The sequence below is a fragment of the Seriola dumerili genome, unplaced genomic scaffold, assembly GCF_002260705.1.
Source record: "Seriola dumerili isolate Sdu_G_001 unplaced genomic scaffold, Sdu_1.0 BDQW01000047.1, whole genome shotgun sequence".
NCBI classification, from domain to species: Eukaryota; Metazoa; Chordata; class Actinopteri; order Carangiformes; family Carangidae; genus Seriola; species Seriola dumerili.
In genome coordinates, this window is record NW_019174302.1 from 234,822 (window position 1) to 257,022 (window position 22,201).

At 41.0% G+C, this 22,201-nt stretch overlaps 1 protein-coding gene across 1 annotated transcript in view; it reads left to right on the forward strand.

The window, feature by feature from the left end:
- The window catches only part of cwc27 (CWC27 spliceosome associated protein homolog), a 29,986-nt gene extending 7,999 nt beyond the window's left edge, over positions 1-21,987 (forward strand). The window contains exons 11-14 of the mRNA XM_022739812.1: positions 6,892-6,995; positions 14,222-14,331; positions 14,449-14,552; positions 20,455-21,987. Coding sequence (XP_022595533.1) covers positions 6,892-6,995; positions 14,222-14,331; positions 14,449-14,552; positions 20,455-20,617 — 481 coding nt within the window. The 3' untranslated portion in view covers positions 20,618-21,987. The remainder of the gene's footprint in view (positions 1-6,891; positions 6,996-14,221; positions 14,332-14,448; positions 14,553-20,454) is intronic.
- The last annotated feature ends 214 nt before the right edge of the window (positions 21,988-22,201 follow it).

A 22,201-nucleotide genomic window follows, 5' to 3' on the forward strand; every position in this document is an offset into this window, starting at 1 on the left:
GCTGCCTTTGTGTAGAAAACTGCTTGAGATAATCCAGTTCTTGGCAGCGGGATTGTGTATGTTTTGGAACCTCCAGGTTTACACATCTCTGGCCCACTGTAGCATGTCTGCCCCATATGGGGCACTCGCTTGCTGGAAAGAGTTCCAGACAGCAATGCATGTCTAGGATATGAGGGTTGAAAATGAATAAAAAAGCAGCAGAGCACTTGGACTATGATCAAAGTCAACATTCGACAATGTGCACGTTTGCTCTGTCTGTTGCTCTTAAACAAGCAAAAAAATACCTACAAGGAAAAATGTACAATGAAATGTCACTGCTATAAAGCAGAGACACACTCGACATAATACAAGGTTCATTACTGTCGTCCATCGTGACTAATTAACAGGACGGCAAAGGGTCCAGTCACTAATTGTGAGGCAGATGAACCACTCTAAAAGAGGAACCTTGGTCCACTGCGTGGGTAATGTGTTGGTCTAGATCACTCTGCAAAGTCATGCAAATTCCTGTGTTGAGGTTGGATTCCTCCACTCCAGCTCACAGTTCTCCTTGGCTTCTGACCAAGCCATGGAGTGCCCCCTGAGGGGAGCTCACCCAGCCATCTTGTTATTCTAGCACATTCATCCACATCACTTGCTCAGTCGTTAGACTGGTTTGAGTCCACCGTAGCAGGGAGAAGCCGCTGCTGCTGCTGCTGCTGCTGCTGCTGCTGCTGCTGCTGCTGCTGCTGCTGCCATCCTTGAAGTGTGCTTACTCTAAGCAAGATGTGTTAAAGTTTACTTTGAAATACACATTTGACTTTTCACAATCATACTGTGAGTATATTTTAACTTAAAACAGTTTGATTTTTATCAGTAACTACGTTTCTTTAGGTCACTCGAAGGCTGGAAAAAGAGAATACAGACAAATCCAAAAAAGGCAAGTACGCCTGCTTGTGCATTTTGGAAAACGACTGAATTTTTGATGAACCATACAGTCATCACTGTACTATTTTTAAGGTTGTCGAATTCCTGCGTCAGCCTCAGACTCCTGCCAGACACTGGAGTATTAAATGCAAGGTTCTGAATCATGAGAGAGCTCTTGGTCTTCTGCCAATCACTTCATATGCTTTCTTTATGAAAAGTTAATCATCCACAGCTCTCTGGGTTTCACTTTTTTTTTTTTTGTTGAATTTTTCTGAAAGAGTGACAGTAGCTGGCAGCTCCCAGGTAGACCGGGACCACAGGGACTGGTAGGGAGTCACAAAAAAAGGGATTCACTACAGTCTGTTTATCTGGCAACCAATGATAACAGCTGAGTGGCTTCATGTTTGTTTAAATGACCAACAGAGTCTCCTCTCTTGCTGGCAGATGGAGAGTCCATGGATGGATGCATAGATGAGTGGATGTGTCTTCTCTGTGGCTTTTAGAAAGAAAAAAAAAAAGGGGGGGGGGGGGGGGGGACGATAGCGAGTCCAGGCAGAGGGTGCACTCCACGAACTCCTCCAAAATCCTCTTCTTCTATCCTTCCCTCAATCTTTCGGATGTTGCTATTCACCTGTGCTGAATTTAGTGCTGATTTTAGTGAATGCTTTCTGCACCTGGACTGGGTTGCACGAGCTATTCCTACCCTTTTTTTTTTTTTTTTGTAACTACTAGACAGCAGTGAATGTGTCGTCAAGTAAAGACGAAGTGATGTGTAAATTGGTCTTATCAAAAATCAATCAGTTATCTAAACAGGAAGTTCCTGTAGCATCGCACTCTGTATATTAAACTTACTTGCGAATGCTTTGTAAATGTAATAATAGAATAATAAACTTTAATTATCCCGCACTTTTCAAAACAAAGAGCTTCACATGGTTCAACCAGGATTAAAACATTTCAGGAATTAAGGCGAGTAAAAACTAATACTAATAATACAGCAATGCGCACACACACACACACACACACACACACACACACATAAATGTAGGTATTACTTTGCTTTTATCTGGCGCTGCCTGTTTTGATTCGGTGATTCGTAAGTAAACGTCCAAGTTGTAACGAGGCTAAGTTTGAACTTTTCGAAAGTGACACCTCGTGCTGCATTAAAAATAAAAGTCACTCTTTGCTCGAGTTAGTGAAGCTTCCACTTTGGAAAAATTAGCTTTTATCTGTCACACGTTTTGCTGAGTTTAGCTTATCACAGGTTTGTCAGTGTCGTTCATATGTCCGCCCATAACTAACAAGAAATTACAGGAAAGAAAAAGCCAAACATGTATGTTTAAGGTCATTTAGACACAGAGTCGCCATTACAGAGTTTGTCCACCAGAGAGCACTGACTGGTTTATTTCTCAAACGCTCAGTGCACATCGTAAATAACAAAGGGGTCCTGATAAAATATTTGTTTTTGTTCTGGGCTCGTGTTAAAAATGCATCGTTGGCCAATATGTCTTTATTAAAATTTAAAAATCTCAAAACACTGATTTTGGTATTTGCCTCAAAAATTCAATATAAGTCAGATTCTACTGGGAAAAAAAAAAAATTGTCCCTGCCTGAAGAATATGAATGTACACTTTGGATTCAGGTGAACAATATGTGGTCCTTCCAGTCTAGTCAAAGTGTGTAGAGAGAAAATAATTTGTAGTGTTGTGATCTGAGGGTCTTGAGAGGAATTTGCTGAGCCCCAAGGTGTGTCGTAACAGGTGTTGTTGGGGCTTTTCCTGCCCTTTCTGGCCTCTTTCTGTTCACTGGCAGCGGGGTTGTGGAGCCGATTGTTTGGCTGTTGCCTCGGATACGTATCTTGTTTTCTGAATGGCAGCGTGTCAAGGCAGGCAGAAAATGATCACTCAGTCCAAAGCGTTCCTCGCTGCAGAATATATGCATGTATAACCTCACCTCTCAGTTCTGGAGAAGAGGCTGGACTGTGTTCAAGTAAGAGCCTCAAGTCATAGTTGACTCATAGTTAATTTCGCTAAAACACACAGCAGACCCCCTCCGCTAAATGCAACATAATCACTGAGGATGAACTATGTGAAACTGTGTGAAACCCTCTGCCTGCTGCCTTGACCCTATTCCAGCTGACCTTTTCAAGAGCACTTATATATATTGACCTTAAATACACTACTGCTTTATGAATTCCTGGCATTTTCCCCGACTCTTTTTGACCACAACTCAAAATAAACTAACTTAGACCCCTCCTGTCTTAGTAATTACTGCCCTATCTCAAATCTACGTTTCCTGGGCAAGGTTTTAGAGAAGGAGGTGTTTTAAACACGTAAACAAACACCTTTCTGAGAACTTTATTCTTGAACATTTTCAGTCTGGTTTGAGAGCGACCCACAGCACAGAGAGTCGTAAATAATGTCAGATTAAATGCGGCTAGTGAATTAAATAAATCTGTCTTCATTCTCCTCGACCTTAGCGCCGCCTTCGACACTCTTGACCACAAACATTGAATATGGTGTGACCCAAGGCAGTGTCCTAGGACCTTTGCTGTTCTCAGTCTACTGTCAGTCTGCCGCCACCGGATCCGTAATCTGTCGGCGTGGCGTGAATTTTCACAGCTACATGTCTACATGAGGCCAGATGACACAAATACCCAATTGGGCCAGCCGTTAATGAGTAGATGAGCAAGAACTTCCTAAAGCTAAATGAAGACGAGACTGAGACTAACTACTTTCATGTGGTCAAGCACTAATTGATTACAATTCGCTCACCCAAAATGTATTTTAATGATAGACACAACCACACGGAGGAAAACCTCTGTGTCATTTTAGATTGTGACTTTACAGCCCATTTTAATTCTTTGACCAGAGGCCTGCAGTTTCTTTAAAATGAGAGATCATATAACTTCTATTTATGCAGCCTACACTGGCTCCTTGTATATTTTAGAACCGATTTCAAAGTTCTCCTCTTAGTTTTTGAAGCACTAAATGGCCTAGTCCCCTCTTATATCACAGACTCCCTATCGTTCTGTGATCCTCCACGAACCCTAAGATCCTCCACAGCTGCTCTTTTAACTGTTCCCAAGGTCGCCACAAAAACCTTCGGGGATGCTGCTTTTAGCCACTACGCCCCCAAAAATATGGAAAACTCTGCCTTTAAATATTAGAGTTGCTGACTCAGTGGACAGTTTTAAACAACAACTCAAAGCGGATGCTTTTAAGTTGCAGCTGTCTGTTTTAATCTTTCTAGGGAAACTGTGTTAATGCGTTTTTTATAAATAGTAACACTCATTTTCTCCCTTCCTTCTCATGTATGTGTTTGGTTTTAAACCTGTTTTTGCTGCTGAGCTGTAAAGCACTTTGAGCTGCAGCCTTTGCATGAAAAGTGCTATATAATTTATTTATTCATTCATTGAGGTTTATCAGGCTTTACCTCACCTTACTCATGTGATATTGTGAATGGCAGTTTGTAGCCTTTGTATTCTTATGTGTTTTTTGTTTTTTTTTTGTTTAGTTTTTTTGCCCGCCTCTGGTTTGTCACATCTGACTCACATTAACATACTGTATGTAAAATGTGTCTCAGAAAAGAGGTTTGTTGTCATTGCTTCTAGACAGAGCTGAGCAGGAGACTTCCTCACACAGGCCAAGTCTCACCCTGCCAACCAGTTTTGCTCTTGGCAACTCAGTCTGGATTCAGCTGCAACATTTTTTCTTCAGGAAAGGAGAGGACTAACAACTGCATGTCTGACTGATTCCTCATGTGTATCCTCAGGAGCAGCGGGGAAGCTAACGAGGAAGAGACATGACATCAAGTCAGCCACAGCTGTTAATATTTGTAAAGGCACTTACAGTTAAAATATCACTCGGTTTGATGCCTCGATGCTTTGCCGCAGACGATGTCAGAGAATTAAACAAAAGATAACGTGACTGCTGGAAAGCTACAAACACAAGAATGAAAGTTCCAGATAAAAGGAAAGAAATGGATATAAATGAATGTCAGTCCAGAGGAGCAGATGTAAGAAACAAAGGCAGCCATTGTTTGGTCTGGAGATGCCTCACATGTTTCTAGGCCAGGGGCCCAGACTGTGCAGCTTACCTGTGCTTTGTGGCTTCGTAAGAGAATGGGACAAAAACAGAGCTGTCAGGCGGTACAAAAATATTATCATTTCCTAACATAACATACAGTATCTGCTCTGCAACTGGCAGTAGTCTCAATCATGTGAAAGGGAACAATAATCAGCACGGCTGGCCCCAGTTCAGACTTCCAGCATTTAGCCTTGCATGAGCTGGGCTGCGGGCCACCTGCCAACAGCGATACTACCTTGAATCAAGGAAGCAAAGATGTGCCTTGGCCTTCCTCTGTCATCCAGTTAAAGGTTTTATAAGGGTTGCTGCACATAAGAAGTGCCTGTAATATTTAATGTAGTGCCACTTGGAGGGAGGAAACATAAAGTTTTTCATTACTTCTGCCACTAACAGCATTTGGCAGTTGTATATTTCATGTATCACCGGACATTTATGTAGTTAACTGCACACAATTACCTGCAGTAATATCCCATGGCTTTCATCCAAAGAGTTGTGCTCTGCTCTGCAGAGGAGTGGACATGAGTCACATGACAGGGACTCGAGACTCGAGTGTTGAATCTAATCCGGTCTAAAGACTCGACATGACGAAATCAACAGACTTGGAACTGCTCCGACTTCAACACCAATAAATCGTGAGTCATGAAAAATGAAATGGCAGTACATTTTTCTCAGAGTACATAAAGACTTGGGACTTGTTGCTCTTCACTCAGGACTTGACTTAGGATGTATTGGTCTTTACTTTGGACTTGTTGGTCTTAACTTTGACATGAGAGACATTGGTCTTGTGCTAGACTTGCCTAGACTTCACTTAGGATTTGATCTGTGACTTGTTGGTCTTGACTTGTGACATGATTTGAGACTTGTTGGACTTGACTTTGGACCTGTGTCTTGACCTGAGACGGTTTGGGATTTGCTGTGCATGGCTGGTAACTTTTGGGACCCAAGTTTGGATCTGTTTGTCTTGACTTAGGATGTGACTTGGGACTTGAAGGTATTTACTTGAGGCTTGTTGGTCTTGATTCGGGATTTGTTGAGTTTGACTTGGGACTTGACATGAGATTTGTCTCTTTGGACTTGGGATTTGTTGATCTTGATGTAGGACTTGACTCGGGATTGCATAGCCAACATTTTATGCTCAAAACTTGGAAAATAATGTCTTTGTCCAAACTCTTTCATATCCAAGAAACATAGAACTAACTTAAAAGACAACAATATACATGATTTTAAACACTGTAATTGAATTGTGCGATATAGGTTTTATTTGCATAGACTCCAAAAGTGTGAAAAAAGTACTGGAATGATTATATTCATTACGGTTAGTGAGTGACGGCGTTTTAGTAGGTTAGAAATTACTGCCTCCGTCAGAGTCATTTCCCTTTTTCTAACTCTAGAGTGACAATTACTCATCTCCAAACAAGAAACACATTGACATTTTTCTGACTTGAGTCTGTTCAGTCTCAACGACTCCTCTAGTGCTTTCCAGGAGCCTGGGGGGAGGAGCGGGGGGGCAATTATTTTATCAAGGCTCCATCAAATTTATTGGAGTAACACAAACTTTTAATGCACATTCTTCATTCTGACACATGCAGAGTATTTTATGTTTGTTTTATATGCCCACATAATTGGCCAGGAACATTAAATTTTGAGAACAATTAATGTTTGTTTGTAAAGACCAGCAACAATTCAGGGTATTGATGTCATTTTTATAAATGATGCATTTGCTTCTTTTACAGCGGGAGCCCGTGGAGTTTTAACCATTCGCTGTGCAGTTTGTCACGACTGACTTTTTGTCCGTCAAAACCCTTTTCTCTTGTCATCGCTCTTGTCCGCTACAGGTGTAATTCTTTATAACGGTTATAGATGTTGAGTTTAAACACTTGAACCTGATTTCTCCCGCTCACAGTGATGAATTACGGAAAGAGGCACGCCAGTTAAAGAAGGAGCTGCAGGCCATAAAGCAAAGGAAAGAAGAAAGTTTAAAACCTGCAGTGGATGAAGTCAAGGACGGTATGTGAGCAGCTTTTTATTATATATCCCCTGTATTTACTGATTGATGTGTATGACTGTCACTCATTATACTGTGACTCTACTGGTGTTTTGATAATATACTATGCAAGTCTTTTACCACAGCTAAATTCGTTTCAGTGACGGGGTTTTTTTTTTTCACCACGCAGCTCTAAGTGTGAACAAAGTCTCTAAGAAGGTGGTCTGTGCCACATTCCCTGCTAATGGACACTTAAGACAGGCAACCCTCTGATTTTGTCAATTAGTTGCAGACGTCTACTTTTTTTTCCCCCCCAAGGGTCTGCATTTTTGTGTTACAGCTCGGGGAAAATTGCAAGGGGTAAAAATTGTTGAGTGGCCGCCATAGTTGCACATCAAACCCCTTTGTGTGTTTGTTAGTTTTCAGCCTTGGCCAGTGTGAAAAAAAAAAAAAAAAAAAAATCTGCTCCCACATCTCCTCGGGTCTCCACCACACTCCAGTCTGTCATGACGCCGTCAATCTTTGGATTTTTGCTGATGCTGAAACACATTTTTGAAAATTACAAAAACCACTTAGGCACAGAGGTTAGCTTGAGGTTGTGTATGTATTGTTGTGCAACAAAACACAATAGTATGCAGGGGAGGTGGGAGGTGGGGGGTGGGGGGTCTGCGGGGACCAACCTAACTGTGGGATTACCACCAGCCAAAATGTACTGGAGACCATGATGGGATTTTGTTGCTCAAACATTGTTTTTGTCTCCACAAACACTGATGGTTTTATGTTTTTGAACGCAGACACTGAGCCCACTCATGACTTGCCGATGATTGGTTCAAGATTGTCGTGGTGAGTTTAGGTGAAAGAGCACGAAACACAATCATGACATTGTGCTTTAATACTAAGATTAACCGAGATCCTGTTGGTGTCTGGGACTTCGTGTGTTGCCCTTAGTGATATCTGCGCAGAGTTAAGCTGTTTCTACAAACATCCTAAGCAGAAAGAGGCCAGTTATAAACTCAACTGTTGAGGTAGTAACAGCCACACATTGTTATACCGAATGGCGACGAGCCTAAGCTCCTCCATTATCTTACAAGGTATTTAGACTCTGCCAGGGACTTTTGTTTTGTGCTTCTGCTGCAGCTCAGCCAGAGGCGGGAGTTTCTTTTTAAGGGTTCCTCATTACATTTCTGTGTTGGAAGCGAAAGTTAATTCCATTAGATGTGATTCTTAGATGTCATGGGCCAATGGCCTCTGCAGGGGAGACAGATGTCGCCTCAGTTGCTATAAATCTCGAAGCTCAGCTCAGCCGCAGAAGAAGAACGCTCGGGCGAGGGCTCGTTTGCTCTCGTCCCACTGGAGAAGCCGCACAGACGCATTAAGGATCACATTGACACTGTTGTCCCTTAAAGCTTAAATCATCCTCCTGGTTCTGCTCCGACCTCTTCGTGAAGGTTAACCTCTGCTCTCGTTTCTCTCACACGCCTCTTTAGTTGGTCAGCGCAGGTTCAGCGGGAATACACGAAGATTTTAGGGCGGGACCGTAACGGCTATGTTTGTCTCTGATTAATTTCTCAATTATTAGGTTTCTAGAATGTCAGAAGATAGAAAAATGAAATAATTAAATCTTAACATGTGAGAAGCTGGAACCAGAGCTAAAAGGCTATAAATAAAATAGCATATACAACACCTTATATTTTCAAAAATAATTGTTCTTTAAACTTGAACACAAGCTCACTTTAACCCCTTAAAAGACACAAACCTGAAAATAATGCACTCCAAATAAAAAGGTTTCTGTTCTTCAACCCTTCAGCCCTGATCTCCTGCGAAAAGCAACTCTTTAAATTTTACAACCAAAAAGTCAGAATGAGTTAAAGAGACACTGAACCAAAGGTACAGAGATTTAAATGAAAAGGGGGAATCTAAGGTCTCTAATAGAACATTCTGTGATGAAAACACTTTGGAGCCACAGACACGAGTCTGAACCAACTCCGTGTCAACAGCTGTTGCAGTGATATGTGAATCCTAAAATGCTTTGCACAGAGAGAATCAGGAGACTTTGAGCTTTCAACCAATGGATAATTTGTCAAGGTTGTGTGACGAATGAGTCCAGTACAGATCAAAACACACCTAAAACAGCGCTGCCAAGGCCACGGCGTCCCACAGGTGGGATGGTGTATTTTAAAAGGCTAGATAAAGTTTATACAGTATATATATTCTGTCTGCTTCCATTTTAATACGCACAGTTTTGCCGTTACTCAAGCTGAGGCACGACTGCAGCTACTGAAGCTAATGCGCGACCTTTTTCCTGTAGTAGAACGCTTTGTTGCACCTGTGACCACACCCACCAGTGATGTCACTGGGTCCTGCAGCACACCAGGGTTCACACTCAAGGGCCAAATATCGCGATATACGATATTATATATCTGTATCAAGGAAGCAATATACACATTTTTATTATAATTTTCTTTTTGATATTATGAAGAATATTTCATTTAGCGGGAAATATCATGATCTTCCATATTTATGAATATCACGTCTAGAGCACACCTGAACGTCACTGCATCAAGGTGAAAGTTAAACCACTGGATTTTGTGCTTAATCGGTCTGGATTCCGTCTATAGCTGAAATAATTAGTCGATTAGATTAACCAACTATTCTGAGCACTTTTTTCCTGCTTCTTCAATGTGAGGATTTTCAGTTTTTCTCAGTTTTTACATCTTTTCAAACTGAATATTTTTAATTGGACTAAACAAAAACTTTAAAAAAATTATTTGATTAATTGATGACGAAAAATGAAATTGTCAGTTGTCATCTATTGTTCCCAGTCCATGGGTAAAATAAACACAGAGGACGAAACCTAGAACTGGTGTGATTTTTCTGCAGTTATTATATTATAAGCCGAATGGCCGGTCCGTGTCTAATCCTCATCCCCCTCCACCAGCAGCCTCCTTATGGCTGGTATGTGCATAACACTGTACTTGAGTGAAAAGCAAATTGTCTCTTCTGAATTCACCATCAGCTAAAGCACACAGTTTATTTTTTATTAATTCTTCTTTCTTTTTTTCTTTTCTTTTTCTTTTTCTTTTTTTTTTTTTTTTACCTTTTTTTGAATTATTTTTTCAACAGTCATCACTTCACTTTTCATCACATAAATTACAGCATGTTCCTGCAGTCTGGTTTTCTCTTTCTTGGCATGACCGCTGGGTTACCGAAGCCAAAAATAAGAGGGGCCATTCTCAAACCACTGTCCATTCAATACCCACCCTAAATTATGTGGCAACAGTCTTTAACCCATTTAGGTATTATACAGGTTATGCTTGTGTGCTGTGGATGTTTTATTACACTGGTGTCAGTCATGTTGTTGGTTTAGAGGAAATGTTGCAGCATGGTGGTTTTGGAAACGACAATTACCTGCGATTAAGTTCAGCGTGTTATTTTGTCTATTCAATGTACCGTTTGACAGATTTTGACCGGGTTAGTTATTTTCACTGGACACTTGTGAAATATTTTCTTATGTTAACAGTCTTTTTTTTTTTTTTTTGCTGCGTAATTGAAGATGGATCGTCGGTGTTGACCTTGAAGCACTAACTGACAGCATTTTTTGATGTGTTTTTGATTGATGATCACGCCGCAGTGCTGCTTTGACTTCTCTGTCGAAACCGTTGATTGTTTGACAGAGTACGGGGGAACCTTTTATCCCACAGAGGAGGCGTTTAGTCCGTCCACAACAGCCGTCCGTTGCTACAACACCAGCGGCTTGATTTGTAGCTCTCTTGAGCCCAGGTGACAGGAGAGGGCAGGAATGTAGTTAGAAAGGCCATCAAACCCAAAGATAGTAGTTAGCGACAACAGCTGGAGCAGTTGATGTGTGTTCCTCATGTAGGACCTCGGGGCGTCATCAGTCAGCATCCAGCATGTCACAGGCTGCAGCAGAGGTGACTGGGGGAGAGATGGAGGAAGATCACTTGTTGGTCTCATAAATCAAATCAAAAAAAAAAAAAAGAAAAAAAGAAGAGGTTTGCCCCTACGAGCAGCGGAGCAGACTTCCATGATGACTCCACGTGGGGAAAGTGAGGCGTTTAGATTTCCAGGGTGTTTGGAAATCTTTCTCAGTATTCGGAGCATTCGCAGAGACGCAAGAGTAATTGCATGGTTTCCTTAAATGACAGGCAGCCTGAACGCCCCGCAGAGCTGAGGCTCTTCATCGTTCACTTACGTTCCTCCTCATGTGAACTTATTTTTCCCCAAGATACAACTTTTTTTTTTCTCCTCAACAAGAAGTGTGACTTCTGTCAGAGGACTTATTACAGAATCGCTATGAATATCTTTCTGTTTTAATTTGTGTGTATTGAAGTCATTTATTAGCTTCACTAAAAGTCTTGTTAAGTTTACACCGAACACAGATTAAACAAACAAGATGTAAGATGTTACCTAGTGAACTTTGGAGGTTTTATTTACCTTTGGACAGAGTCAGGCTAACTGTTCCCCCTGTTTCCAGTCTTTAGGCTACGCTAACCTAAAACTAAGCTAAGCTAAGCTAACCGTCTCCTGGCTCTAGCTTCATGTTTATCAGACAAATATAAGAGTGGTGTCTATCATCTCATCTAACGCTTGGCAAGAAAGCAGATTAACATATTTCCCCAAAATATGGAACCCATCCTTTAATGTCTAAGCGTCTGCGCCTTTAGCGTAGAGACTGAAGCTGAACTGCAGTTTCATCAGCACCATATTTGTTATTGTAAAAATGAAAGATACGCAAGTGGACTTTGTATATTTATAATAAATTCTGTTTGTGAGTGACAGATGACTTGTCTGTCACATGGCCAGTCCAAGTTTTTTAAGTTTTTTAAAATTTATTAATTATTTCAATTCATATTTTTCTCCTTAATAATGTTTTCTTTCAGGTTTTATTTTTGTAGAGTCTCTAGTTTTTGGCGCAGGCTGTGTAACCTTGGGTTAGTTCAGGTTTGTTATGTCTTTCCAACAGGCTTTTCTGTATCTTATGATTTATTTTTCTCCCCTGTGTTTCATGTTGTTGTATTTCTTCTGTAATTTAGTCTTTATTAGTAGATCTTGTTCAGCACTTTATCTTTTCACAGTCTAAGCTAATGATAAAGGGCTGTATAAATAAACACACATTAACAGAAACTCATAACATTGCAGCTCTTGTTAAATAACAAGCTGCGAACTCCGGTGTTTTCTCTGTTACATCATTTATTTTGTGCGGCTGAATGTGTCAAAGCGTCCAGTCAGAGGTGGGCTCAGCTTGGCCGGCGAGGTGACGCTGTCCCCCCCCCCTGGGGGCCAGGCGGGCGCATGTGACATCACATTTTGTTGTGGAAAGACGGTGCTCCAGCAGCCAGCAGACTGTGCTCACTGTCTGCCACTCTGTGACTTCACAGCCCGCAGTGTCTAAGCTGGGAGATTTACAGAAGCACATTAACTGCATGAGACACCAATGTCAGCACGCTGATTGTCTCTGTGTTCAGCCATGATGAGAGACGGCTTCACAGAGGACAGTTTGGTGGAAAATTATTCCCAGCGCTGCCTTCACTCTGTCTGCATTTAATAACACACAGGTCATACCTCTTCGTTTGTAACACCAGTCTGCTGTCGTGTACGTCAGTCCAGCTTTTGGCCCATGTAGAAAATGTTTTTATTTTCTCGATTAAGAAACGCAGTTTACAACCACAGAAGATGAATAAAAACTCATTTGAGAAGTGAATATTTGCCTTTCGACATGTTCAAATCAAGTCAACTTTTTATTTATAGCGCGCCAAATCACAACAGAAGTTATCTCAAGGCACTTTTTAAACAGAGCAGGTCTAGATGTCCCCTCTTTATAATACTGTTAACGGAGACCCAACAATTCCCAACATGAATTAGAGGCTAAACAGCATATATTTGAGAATATATGGAGGCCCTTCATTAATTATGTTAAGGATTTAGCTTTAACAGATGATCGAGTGACTATTGTTAAGACAAGATTATTTATTTATTATTCCTTCCTTCCTATATGCTGATGTATACAGTATATTATTCAAATGCTAGAGGCTGTTCTTCATGATGTACTTCCACTAGTTGTTGCAGCTCTACTTCCGTATCAGACGTAATTCTAAAAAAACAAAAACCTTTTATAAACACAAGTTTGTACAGTCTCTCTCCCCTGTTAACATCTCATTAACAGCAGTTTAGTGACTTTCACTGCTTTCCTCAAACCAAGTGAATAAAGTGCACATATGCTCATGTGTCGTGACTCTGCTGAGGATTGAAGGGGTCTCTCTTTGCCCAGGAGCGATCAGTTACATAAGGTTTGGGTAAAAGCTTGCAGCTGTAATGTAGGTCATCTCTGAGTAAGATTAAGTGACGGGTCACTAGGTGGGGGCTTTAGGCCACTACATCTTTGTGAGGGTTGCCAGAAGTATGGATTCACGCTGAGCATGTCAATCTGAGATGAGAGGACTGCCCTGTGCCGCCTCATCTTCTCCCTTATTATCATGTTCTCAGATCGTGTACGGCAGCAACTTTCACAGCTTGACAAGCTTCACTTCCTTTTATCTTTTCCCTCTGATCATGTTCTGCCCATCTGTCAAGTGCCGCAGAACATGTGAAGCGGTGGTATTTTCTTCTCTCCAAATGTTGTCAGCTAATAGCGTCAGAGAAGTTTTAATCACCCTAATGGAAGTATTTTTTTCCCCAATTAGATAGCTTCCAAGTCACTTTGGTTGTGAAAGGCTGCATGGCCAAAGAAGCCATACTTTTAATTGGTAGGTTACTAAAACTGTACATTTAAAACTATTAGATCTTTAAAATATGGCCGACAAAAGGTCCACATTTTCCACGTCTATCTAGAGTGTCAAAATCCCTCCAGAGAAAGTGTGTGTTCACTCCCAGTTAAAATGTTGTCTAAAAACAATAAACAAAAATGGATAAATGCAGCAACTTTTGTTTCATGGGAAGATGCATTAGTGGGTGATTTATTGTTAAAATCCTCCATTTTGTTCTTTTCCTTGTTTTAGAATCCTGTAGTGTTTTATGTTCCTGCAGAGCTGGGCCGGGGATGAGCTGTATGAGGATTGGGGATGATCCCGGGCAGTTTGAGATTCTTGTTTTGGTTTGGCCCAGCAAACCCAATAAACACTGAAGGCATTTGAGAGCTCCCATATCCCTGGCAACAGCAGTCTTAGCTACGTAAGATTTAGATGAAGTAAATTAATAGTGATCGGCAGCGATCTCTCTCTTGTCTCTCCAGTGGATAAAAAGCCAACCAACGAGGCGGTGGCTGAGTACCTGGAGGGAAGAAAGAAGTACGAAGAGCAAAGGAAACAAAAACTGAAGAAAGGCTCAAACAGAGAAGCGCAGGTAAAAAGACTCAACATGAGGTCATTTTTTTTTTACTGAACTTGAAATAGAAATCATTTCAGCAGAGTGATGGAGACACTGTATGTTCTAATGGCGTCCAATGTTTTCGCCTTGTAGACTCTGGCCCTTCTCAATCAGTTCAAGTCCAAGCTGTCGTCCGCCATCACTGAGGCTCCAGAGGACGACGTGGAGGAGCTGGCAGAAGACGACGACAAAGGATGGTCAGTGAGCCTGATATCATTTAAGATAAATCTCTTTTTTTTTATTTCCTTGGCTTCATCTGTCACTGTAGACCCCGTTGTCAGGTTTTGTTTAAGTTTATTTGCCTATTGATACGGAAAGTCAGACACGTGTCCAACCATCAGATCCACATCTTTCCCAGAATCAATACCATTATTCTCACTGCAACACACTCTCATGCTTTGCTTTTTATAAAGCTGCAGCGATCAGTCGATTTTAAAGGACAAAATCATCCAAAAATGATCATACATGTTCAGTTTCAATACAAACTGGATGTTATAACCTTCATGCAGGGAGGATTTACTGCAGGACTGTTGTATTAGACTGCACCAGTTTTAGCTAGGTGTACCTAATAAACTGCCAACTTGAAAGAGTTTGAAAGACATGGACATGTATAAGGCAGAAAGGAGCCAATGAAAGATGCTATAGAGATGCATTATGGGAAGTGTACGATCCAGTTTTTTTGTTTTTTTTTTTAAGTCTGACTTATAGCCTAAAATTTACTGTCCTGTAGAAGTTTAGCATTTCTTACTTTATCTGCAATTTTTAATTATTAAAGGGGCTATATGTAAGTTTTGCCATTGCTACATAGCTAACATTAGCATTAGCAGCTGTTTACTTACCAGTCTAGAAGAAATGTTGCGAGTTCAGTATCAAATTTTATTCCTTTACTGAACAACAGCTGTTTCCAGTGATGGAAAGCAACCCTATTGTTTTACCTCTATTTCTATCACTTCTTTTTTCATATTGAAGTTAGCATGCTAACCAGCTAGCCCCTGTCACTTTCCAATACCGAGTCACTGGAGCGTCTAGTCTGCCTTGAAGAGGATGTATTATAACCTCTTGTCTTGTAAAAGTAACACTGACTGAAGCTCTTGGCAAGACTGGTAAGTAAACAGCTGTTAATGCTAACGTTAGCTATGTAGCAATAGCAAAACTTACAGAGGGCTCCTTTAATTTTATACAGCCTAAACTGCGGCCACATTTTGTCAGTATTTTATGATAAACTTACAGAGTATAAATGCTTATGCCTCTGAATAGAAGGAATACTGGATCACCAAAGACAGGATAAAATGGCTAATAAAATAATTCATATATTAGTAGCAGCATGTGAGCGCACCAGAGTCCTGACTGCTCCTGGAGAGTTCAAGAAGCACTTTGGCAAACACGTTGTTTTATGGACGGCGAACTGCAAGCATGACAAGTTGGCACGAAAAAGCCTTTTTCATTAGCCTCTGCTGGTTTACGTTGTGTTATTCTATTGACACACTGGGCTGTAAGAGATTGTGAAAGAAAGCTTTTATTTTAATAGTAAGAGAAGCGTAGATGAGACGGTAAACTGGTCAGATATTGCAGAAAAACCTCCCTTTGTACTGGGGTGGATGAAGCTGACCTTTGTCGGATCCAGGCCTCGCTTCAGGCTCTGATAAATGTGTGTGAAAGTTCAAGTTGTACGCATGCGTGTGTGTGTGTGTGTGTGCGTGCATGCATGTGTGTCAAGTTGGGATTTCAACCCGCAGCCACCAGATTGGCCATCAGGAAATCAGCCCTGACGCTGTGTTTTCCTCTCATATTCTGTTTTTCACCAAAGATCTCAAACTCTAACTACACAGAGTGAGGGTTTGAAATGAATACCATGTGTTTGAATTTGAGCAAAGTGTCTGTGTGTGAGAGAGATTTAGAATAACAAAATCTGTAGTTGCTATTAGTCTCGAGAAAGCCCCCTTGAAGTGTAAGTCTGTCTGTGTGTGGGGGCCCTAATGAATTTGAGAGAAGCCTTGGCTGGTGTTCGGGGCCTCTGCCAGGTCGTAGACACCTCACTGTGCCCTCCCCCGCCAGGTATGGTGAGGAGGGAGGGACAGGGGCAGTAGCATAGCAGTCCTAGAAAAACACCAGTGGGAAGTCTGTGCCACTCTAGGAGCACTGCGAACAGAATGTGGGTTACAACAGGTCAGACATTAGAAGTCAAGTCTGGGCCAGAGGAGGTAAACTATTCCATCTGTGTCTGTGTCTACAAATTCTGACTCTCCCTCTTCTGCCCCCCCCCCAGCCTCTGCTAACACACAACCTCACAGAGTCCACACTCTCAACGCAAAGAGGCCGCCGTTGCTCTCACCATCACTCCTGTACTCCTTAATCTCCCACCCACTGCTTCAGTAAAAATAAAAAAAGATAAATAAATAAATAAATAAATAGAGGAGCGTCTCCTGTAGCCTCGCATCACGGCAGCACAGGGTGGTTTTGATAAGGCCCGAACGCCGAGTTTCCACATCACGTCTCGGAGCTGTGTGACTCTGAGGCTGCGCGGCCGGCCGACTGTCATCACCGAGACTGCTAGACAAATTATCAGAGGCGGCCCGCTCACACAGCAGGAGTCCTCAGGGTCTGCCAGAGTCTAGCCATGACATTCTAGATGAGCTGTCACAACTCCTGCCGATTTCAAATGAACACGGGAGAAAGTGCAGAGCTCACACACACACACACACACACACACACACCCAAACTGCGCACTCAGCCAGAGACAGGAGCAGACATATACCACATACAGTAGACGAGGCATCAAACGCAACATATTTTAAAATGTACAATAATGAGTTTAATGCAGTTTCTGTATTTAGTGCAGCCAGTTTGAAACACACTGGTGCTACAGTCTACACACTGTTGATGATCAAAGATGAAGGGAAGGTTCGAAGATTGTAACATAAAACAGTGTGAGCAAAAGTTTTAGGCAGTAAGAGTGAAGTGAGGATGGTGTTAAAATAATCCCATGAGTAGTTTTTATTTATCAATCAAACAATCAAAGTCAAATTTGCCGTGCTAGTATTAAACTTGTAAAATTGTAAAATATAAAATTGATGGTACTGGACAATGTAATCGCAACGTCCGCTCTTTCTCCATCCTCATTTCCTGTCACACCTTTTCCATCTACTACCAAACAAGGCGGAAAGTCTCTTTAACCTTCGTTTGAATGTGTTCAAACAAGATAAAAAGTCGGGTTTCGTTAAAGAACCTTGAACGCCTTAAAGACCGTCGTAGTGTTGCACTCAATTGTAGAAAAGTGACAGCAGCTGTTATGTAATGAAACGAAAGAGAGCTTAGTTTAATGTGGCAGATGCAGTTTAACATCATTCCAATACGAAGCGTGAAACTGAGAGTTTATAGCACAGTTTTTACGCTCAGTGTAATTAAAACAGTCAATCTTCATTATCACAAACCCACAATACACTGCACATTCAAGAGTCGAGTAAAATACTGTATCGAAATGCATTGATTATGATGCACAGTCTAAGGAGAGACGACAACTGATAACATCATACAATGAGAGAGACGTTCACAACTTAGATCCTTTTCTCAACTCGCCAGTCGCTGCATGACGTGGGTGGGAATGTTGGATTGTCAGTTTTCGGAAAGTCACAGAACTGAGACATAAAAGTAAAGTATTAGACAAATTGACATTTTGACGGGATGATGTTAAACCATAAATGTCAACCTGAAGGTAGCGCTAGAAGAAAAAAAGTCAGGGGATCAACAAAGTCATTGGGATTCACCCTCTGGGGAACATGAATGTCTGTACAAATTGTCATGGTATTCCATCACATGGTTGTTAAGGTATTTCAGCCTGGAGCAAAGCGGTGGACAGACAGACAGACTGACTTTGCCATCCCTAGAGCCACGCTGCTATCGTGGCCAAAAAGTTTTTCCTGTCCACAACAGAATCCAACATCTTTCAGTTATTTCTGATTCTTGATTTTTTTTTTTTTCTTTTTTTTTTTTCCACTCAGCCCTGGACGCAGGAGACGTAGCCTCTCAGCGGGGCTAAAAAAAAATTAAAAAAAAAATAAAAAAGGATCCTTGCAATTGATTAGTCTTGCAATTGATTGTTGTTTAGATTTGCAGAGAGAGCTTTCGTGCAGGAGCTGGAGAAATCCTGTCAGTGGGAGAAACTGTGTTTTATCTGTGAAGTGCCTGACACTGATATCTCCTGTGAGGAATGTCCTGATTCTTTAATCTCTCTTTGGGGGAACAGAAAGTGACTGGGGAAATGAAAGACACATGACCGTCTGTTCTCCGGGGACTAGGGCTTTCACTCAGGATTTTTTTTTTTTTTTTTTTGACTGCTAAGATGTCTCAAAAATATGACCCCAATACTGTATTTCTCATTTTAAGTGAGAGAAATCGTTCCGATACTTCTTTTCCTACAGTTTGAGCAGCAGTATTAATAAGGTCTCAAGACTCAGAATCGTGTTTTGACCATTTTGTCTGGACACCCCCGTGTCTTTAAATTCCAACAGGGCTTAAAATCTGAGTTCAAAACACTTTGTGTGACCTAGGCTTAACATGGCTGTATATTGGCTTCCCACTGACAGCAATACAGAATATTTTGGAAATGTTTTGGGTTTAGTCCAAGAGGACAAAGTTCAGGCGATCGCTTGGACGCAGCTGTGTACAGATTTACTTCAACCTCCATCTTGGTAGTAATTTAAAGCTGCACTAATCAATATTTTTATATTCACAATGGATCACGTGACTGTGTGTACAGTTAAAAGTTGCTCTTTGTGATGAACCCACAAACTCCGCAGTTCCTCTCAGCTCTGCAGAGAATTTTAGCATCTTTTACCTCATTACTTTTTGGCCTGCAAATGTACCGTTCTGCTTCAGTCTCACTGCTCTTATCAGCCGTGTTTTCATCTGCAGCAGGCAGCTGTTTTCAAAGAAGCTGCTCTGAAGTACTAACTGTAACAAGCTCAGCACTAAACAGCAGATAATGTTAGAAACCAGCTGGTGAACACAGTGCAGCATTTAGCATCTAAAAGGACAGATATTTTCAACTCAATTCAGTTTTATTTGTATAGCACCAAATCATAACACACATTATCTCAAGGCACTTTGCAGGGGAAGGTGAAGACCTTACAATATTATGGGAAAACCCAGCAGTTCCCTCAATGAGCAACACTTGGCGACAGTGGGAGGAAAACTCCCTTTTAACAGGTAGAAACCTAAATATTTCCCTCGGAGATAAAAGGAGAGTGAACATTGGACTTAAATTCATCAGTGGACACAAACAGGATAGAAATGAATGTTAATGTTTCTCCATGTCTGCTGGATGTTTAAGTTAGCAGCTGTTTGCTAACACATACGCCATAACAACTCTACGAGGTGATGTCAGATGTTGTGTTTCCATGTTGTCGTCGCCGTGTACGTCATTTCTTTCCATTAGCATGATGAATATTTTACAGATTGGTCTCTTTGAAATCACCCTTTATATAGAGCAAGAACACTTTCCAGTAAATATACAGAGGCACCTGCAGAGGTGCGAAGAGGTCACTGATTGAACTGAAGGGAGATCAGTCACAGACTTAACTAAACTTGGCGAAAAGTCTCAAACTCAAGACGCAAGAGAACTGCAGTGCAATAATTTACTATTTACTTAAAATGAATCAACCGGCTTGGCTTAGCTTTTAGCACTAGCTTGTCGACCACTCTGCAACACCAACATGACATAACATTCACAGTATGCTAACGCATGAATGCATAACACTTAGCCAGTAATGTTTTTATTGCTTCATGCTTTTAATGTTCTGTTTTCTCTTATTTTACTGTCTGTTTAATCTTTTTTCTGCCTGTTCTTCAATTAGTTTTAATGTTTTTTGAAAATATATAGATGAAGTTTGTCATTATTATCTTATTTGTTATGTGCAGAATTATAGAAATGGTCTCTCAAATCCAAGTTTGTCCCATTTTTAGATGGTAATAATATTGTAATCAGACTGAAAGCAGAAAGAGAGCAGCTTCTCTAGATAAAAGTTCTGCAGAGCAGTGATTTAGTGGTTCCTCTCCTGCGGTTCTTTGAACTCTCTCCACCCCTCTCTCCATCTGATTTAGGATGGGCCATGTTCTGCAGTTTGATGAGCAAACCAGAAAAGTCAAGGATGCCAACATGCAGGACGAGGACACGTTTGAGATCTACGACCCGCGCAACCCTGTCAATAAACGGAGGAGAGAGGAGAGCAAGAAGATCATGAAGGAGAAGAAGGCCAAAAGGTGAGGTCGCGAGGTCGGAGGTCAGGTCCCGCCCAAGCCACGTGATTGAAGAACTGGTCATACAGCATCCTGCCTGTCCGCTTTTCCACCACTTCAAAAACCTCCAGCTTTTGTTGAACAGTCTCCTGGCTCGAACATCTGGATTGAGGAAACTGACCTGAGCGCATACCATCCCTGTAATCTGTGATGGAAAGGCTTCTTCCCTTGGAACAGCTGCACCCAGACAGCGCTCAGTTACTCATCAGGATTAAGACTGTGGTTGCTGTAATGGTTAAGGTCGTGATTTGATTCTGTGTAATGCTGTTAACGTTTTTATGGCAGTTTAGCTTTTTGTTTTTGTTGTCTAGTGTTAAATGTGAGCATCAGACAGAAAAATAAATTACATTTATTAACAAGATATAATGATTTGACTCTGTTCTCTATTTTTATTTTAAATAATTGAACGCTGAGTGGCCACTTTATTAGGTACACCTGTACAATCTAATGCAATCCAGTGCAACAGCCATAATTTAACGATCTTCACAAAGCTCGTAATGTTCAGTTTTTGTGTAAATGTTAAAATTGAATTATAAGTTTATTACTGAGGTTATAGTTAAAGGGGATGATGTAGTGGAGAGGTGTTTCTAATGTTCTGTCCTTCCCATTGACAGTTATGCCAGTTGCAGCCTTCTGAGCCAGAAGACCTGAGCTGTGTCCACTCACTCATATTCTACATGTTTAACAATAGTTTTCCCTGTAGTGAGCAGTAGATTTAAAAGGTTTCTGACACTTATGAATAATCATTTTGCACCATGAATGACAGAATTATTTTAGTTTGTAATAAACAATGAATAACTTACAAGTACGCAGCCCACATGGACTTATGAGACAGCAAAAATACAGTTGCCATGGTGATACATTTATCAGACAAAAACATGACTTCTTATATAAAACACTGGAATGCAAACAATAAACTTTGTCTCCTGCCTCAGACTTTTTTGTGGCAGATGAGATTATTGAACTTAAAACAAATCATTATATAACGAGCAATTAAAAAAAATGAACTGGACTTGCCCACGTCAGATGAGAAAAGACTTTCTTCATCAGTGTCAAACACCTGTGATTTCACATCTGTGTGAAAGTGAAAGTGTCGCATGTTGATGGATAAGACATATATCATATAACCAACCCCTCCCTGCATCCACTGTCTGTATTTCTCTACTGTTACTATCTACATGAAGACAATATGCTAAAAATAAACAACAACTTTGGACACTCAAATAAAATGGTGGAAATGAATTGCACAAGATGTGTCTGCTGTATTGACCTTTCCTACCTTTTATAGCTCAGGTGCTCATAATATTGGTTCTTTCGTTAACCTGGTGAGAAGCAGCGAGTTGCAGTGGAGTTTCAGAGTAAAAAGTTTTCTCAAGGTAAAACAGCAGCACCGATACTGCTACCTATAAATAATACTTTGGAAAAGGCCATTAATGAAAAGCCTGGTGCTACTTAAATGTGAGGACACCTCGCTTCACAACAGCGGTTTTTACTGGATTAAATGAATAGTTCAACATTGTGGGAAATACACTTCTTTGCTTCAGGGGGAGAT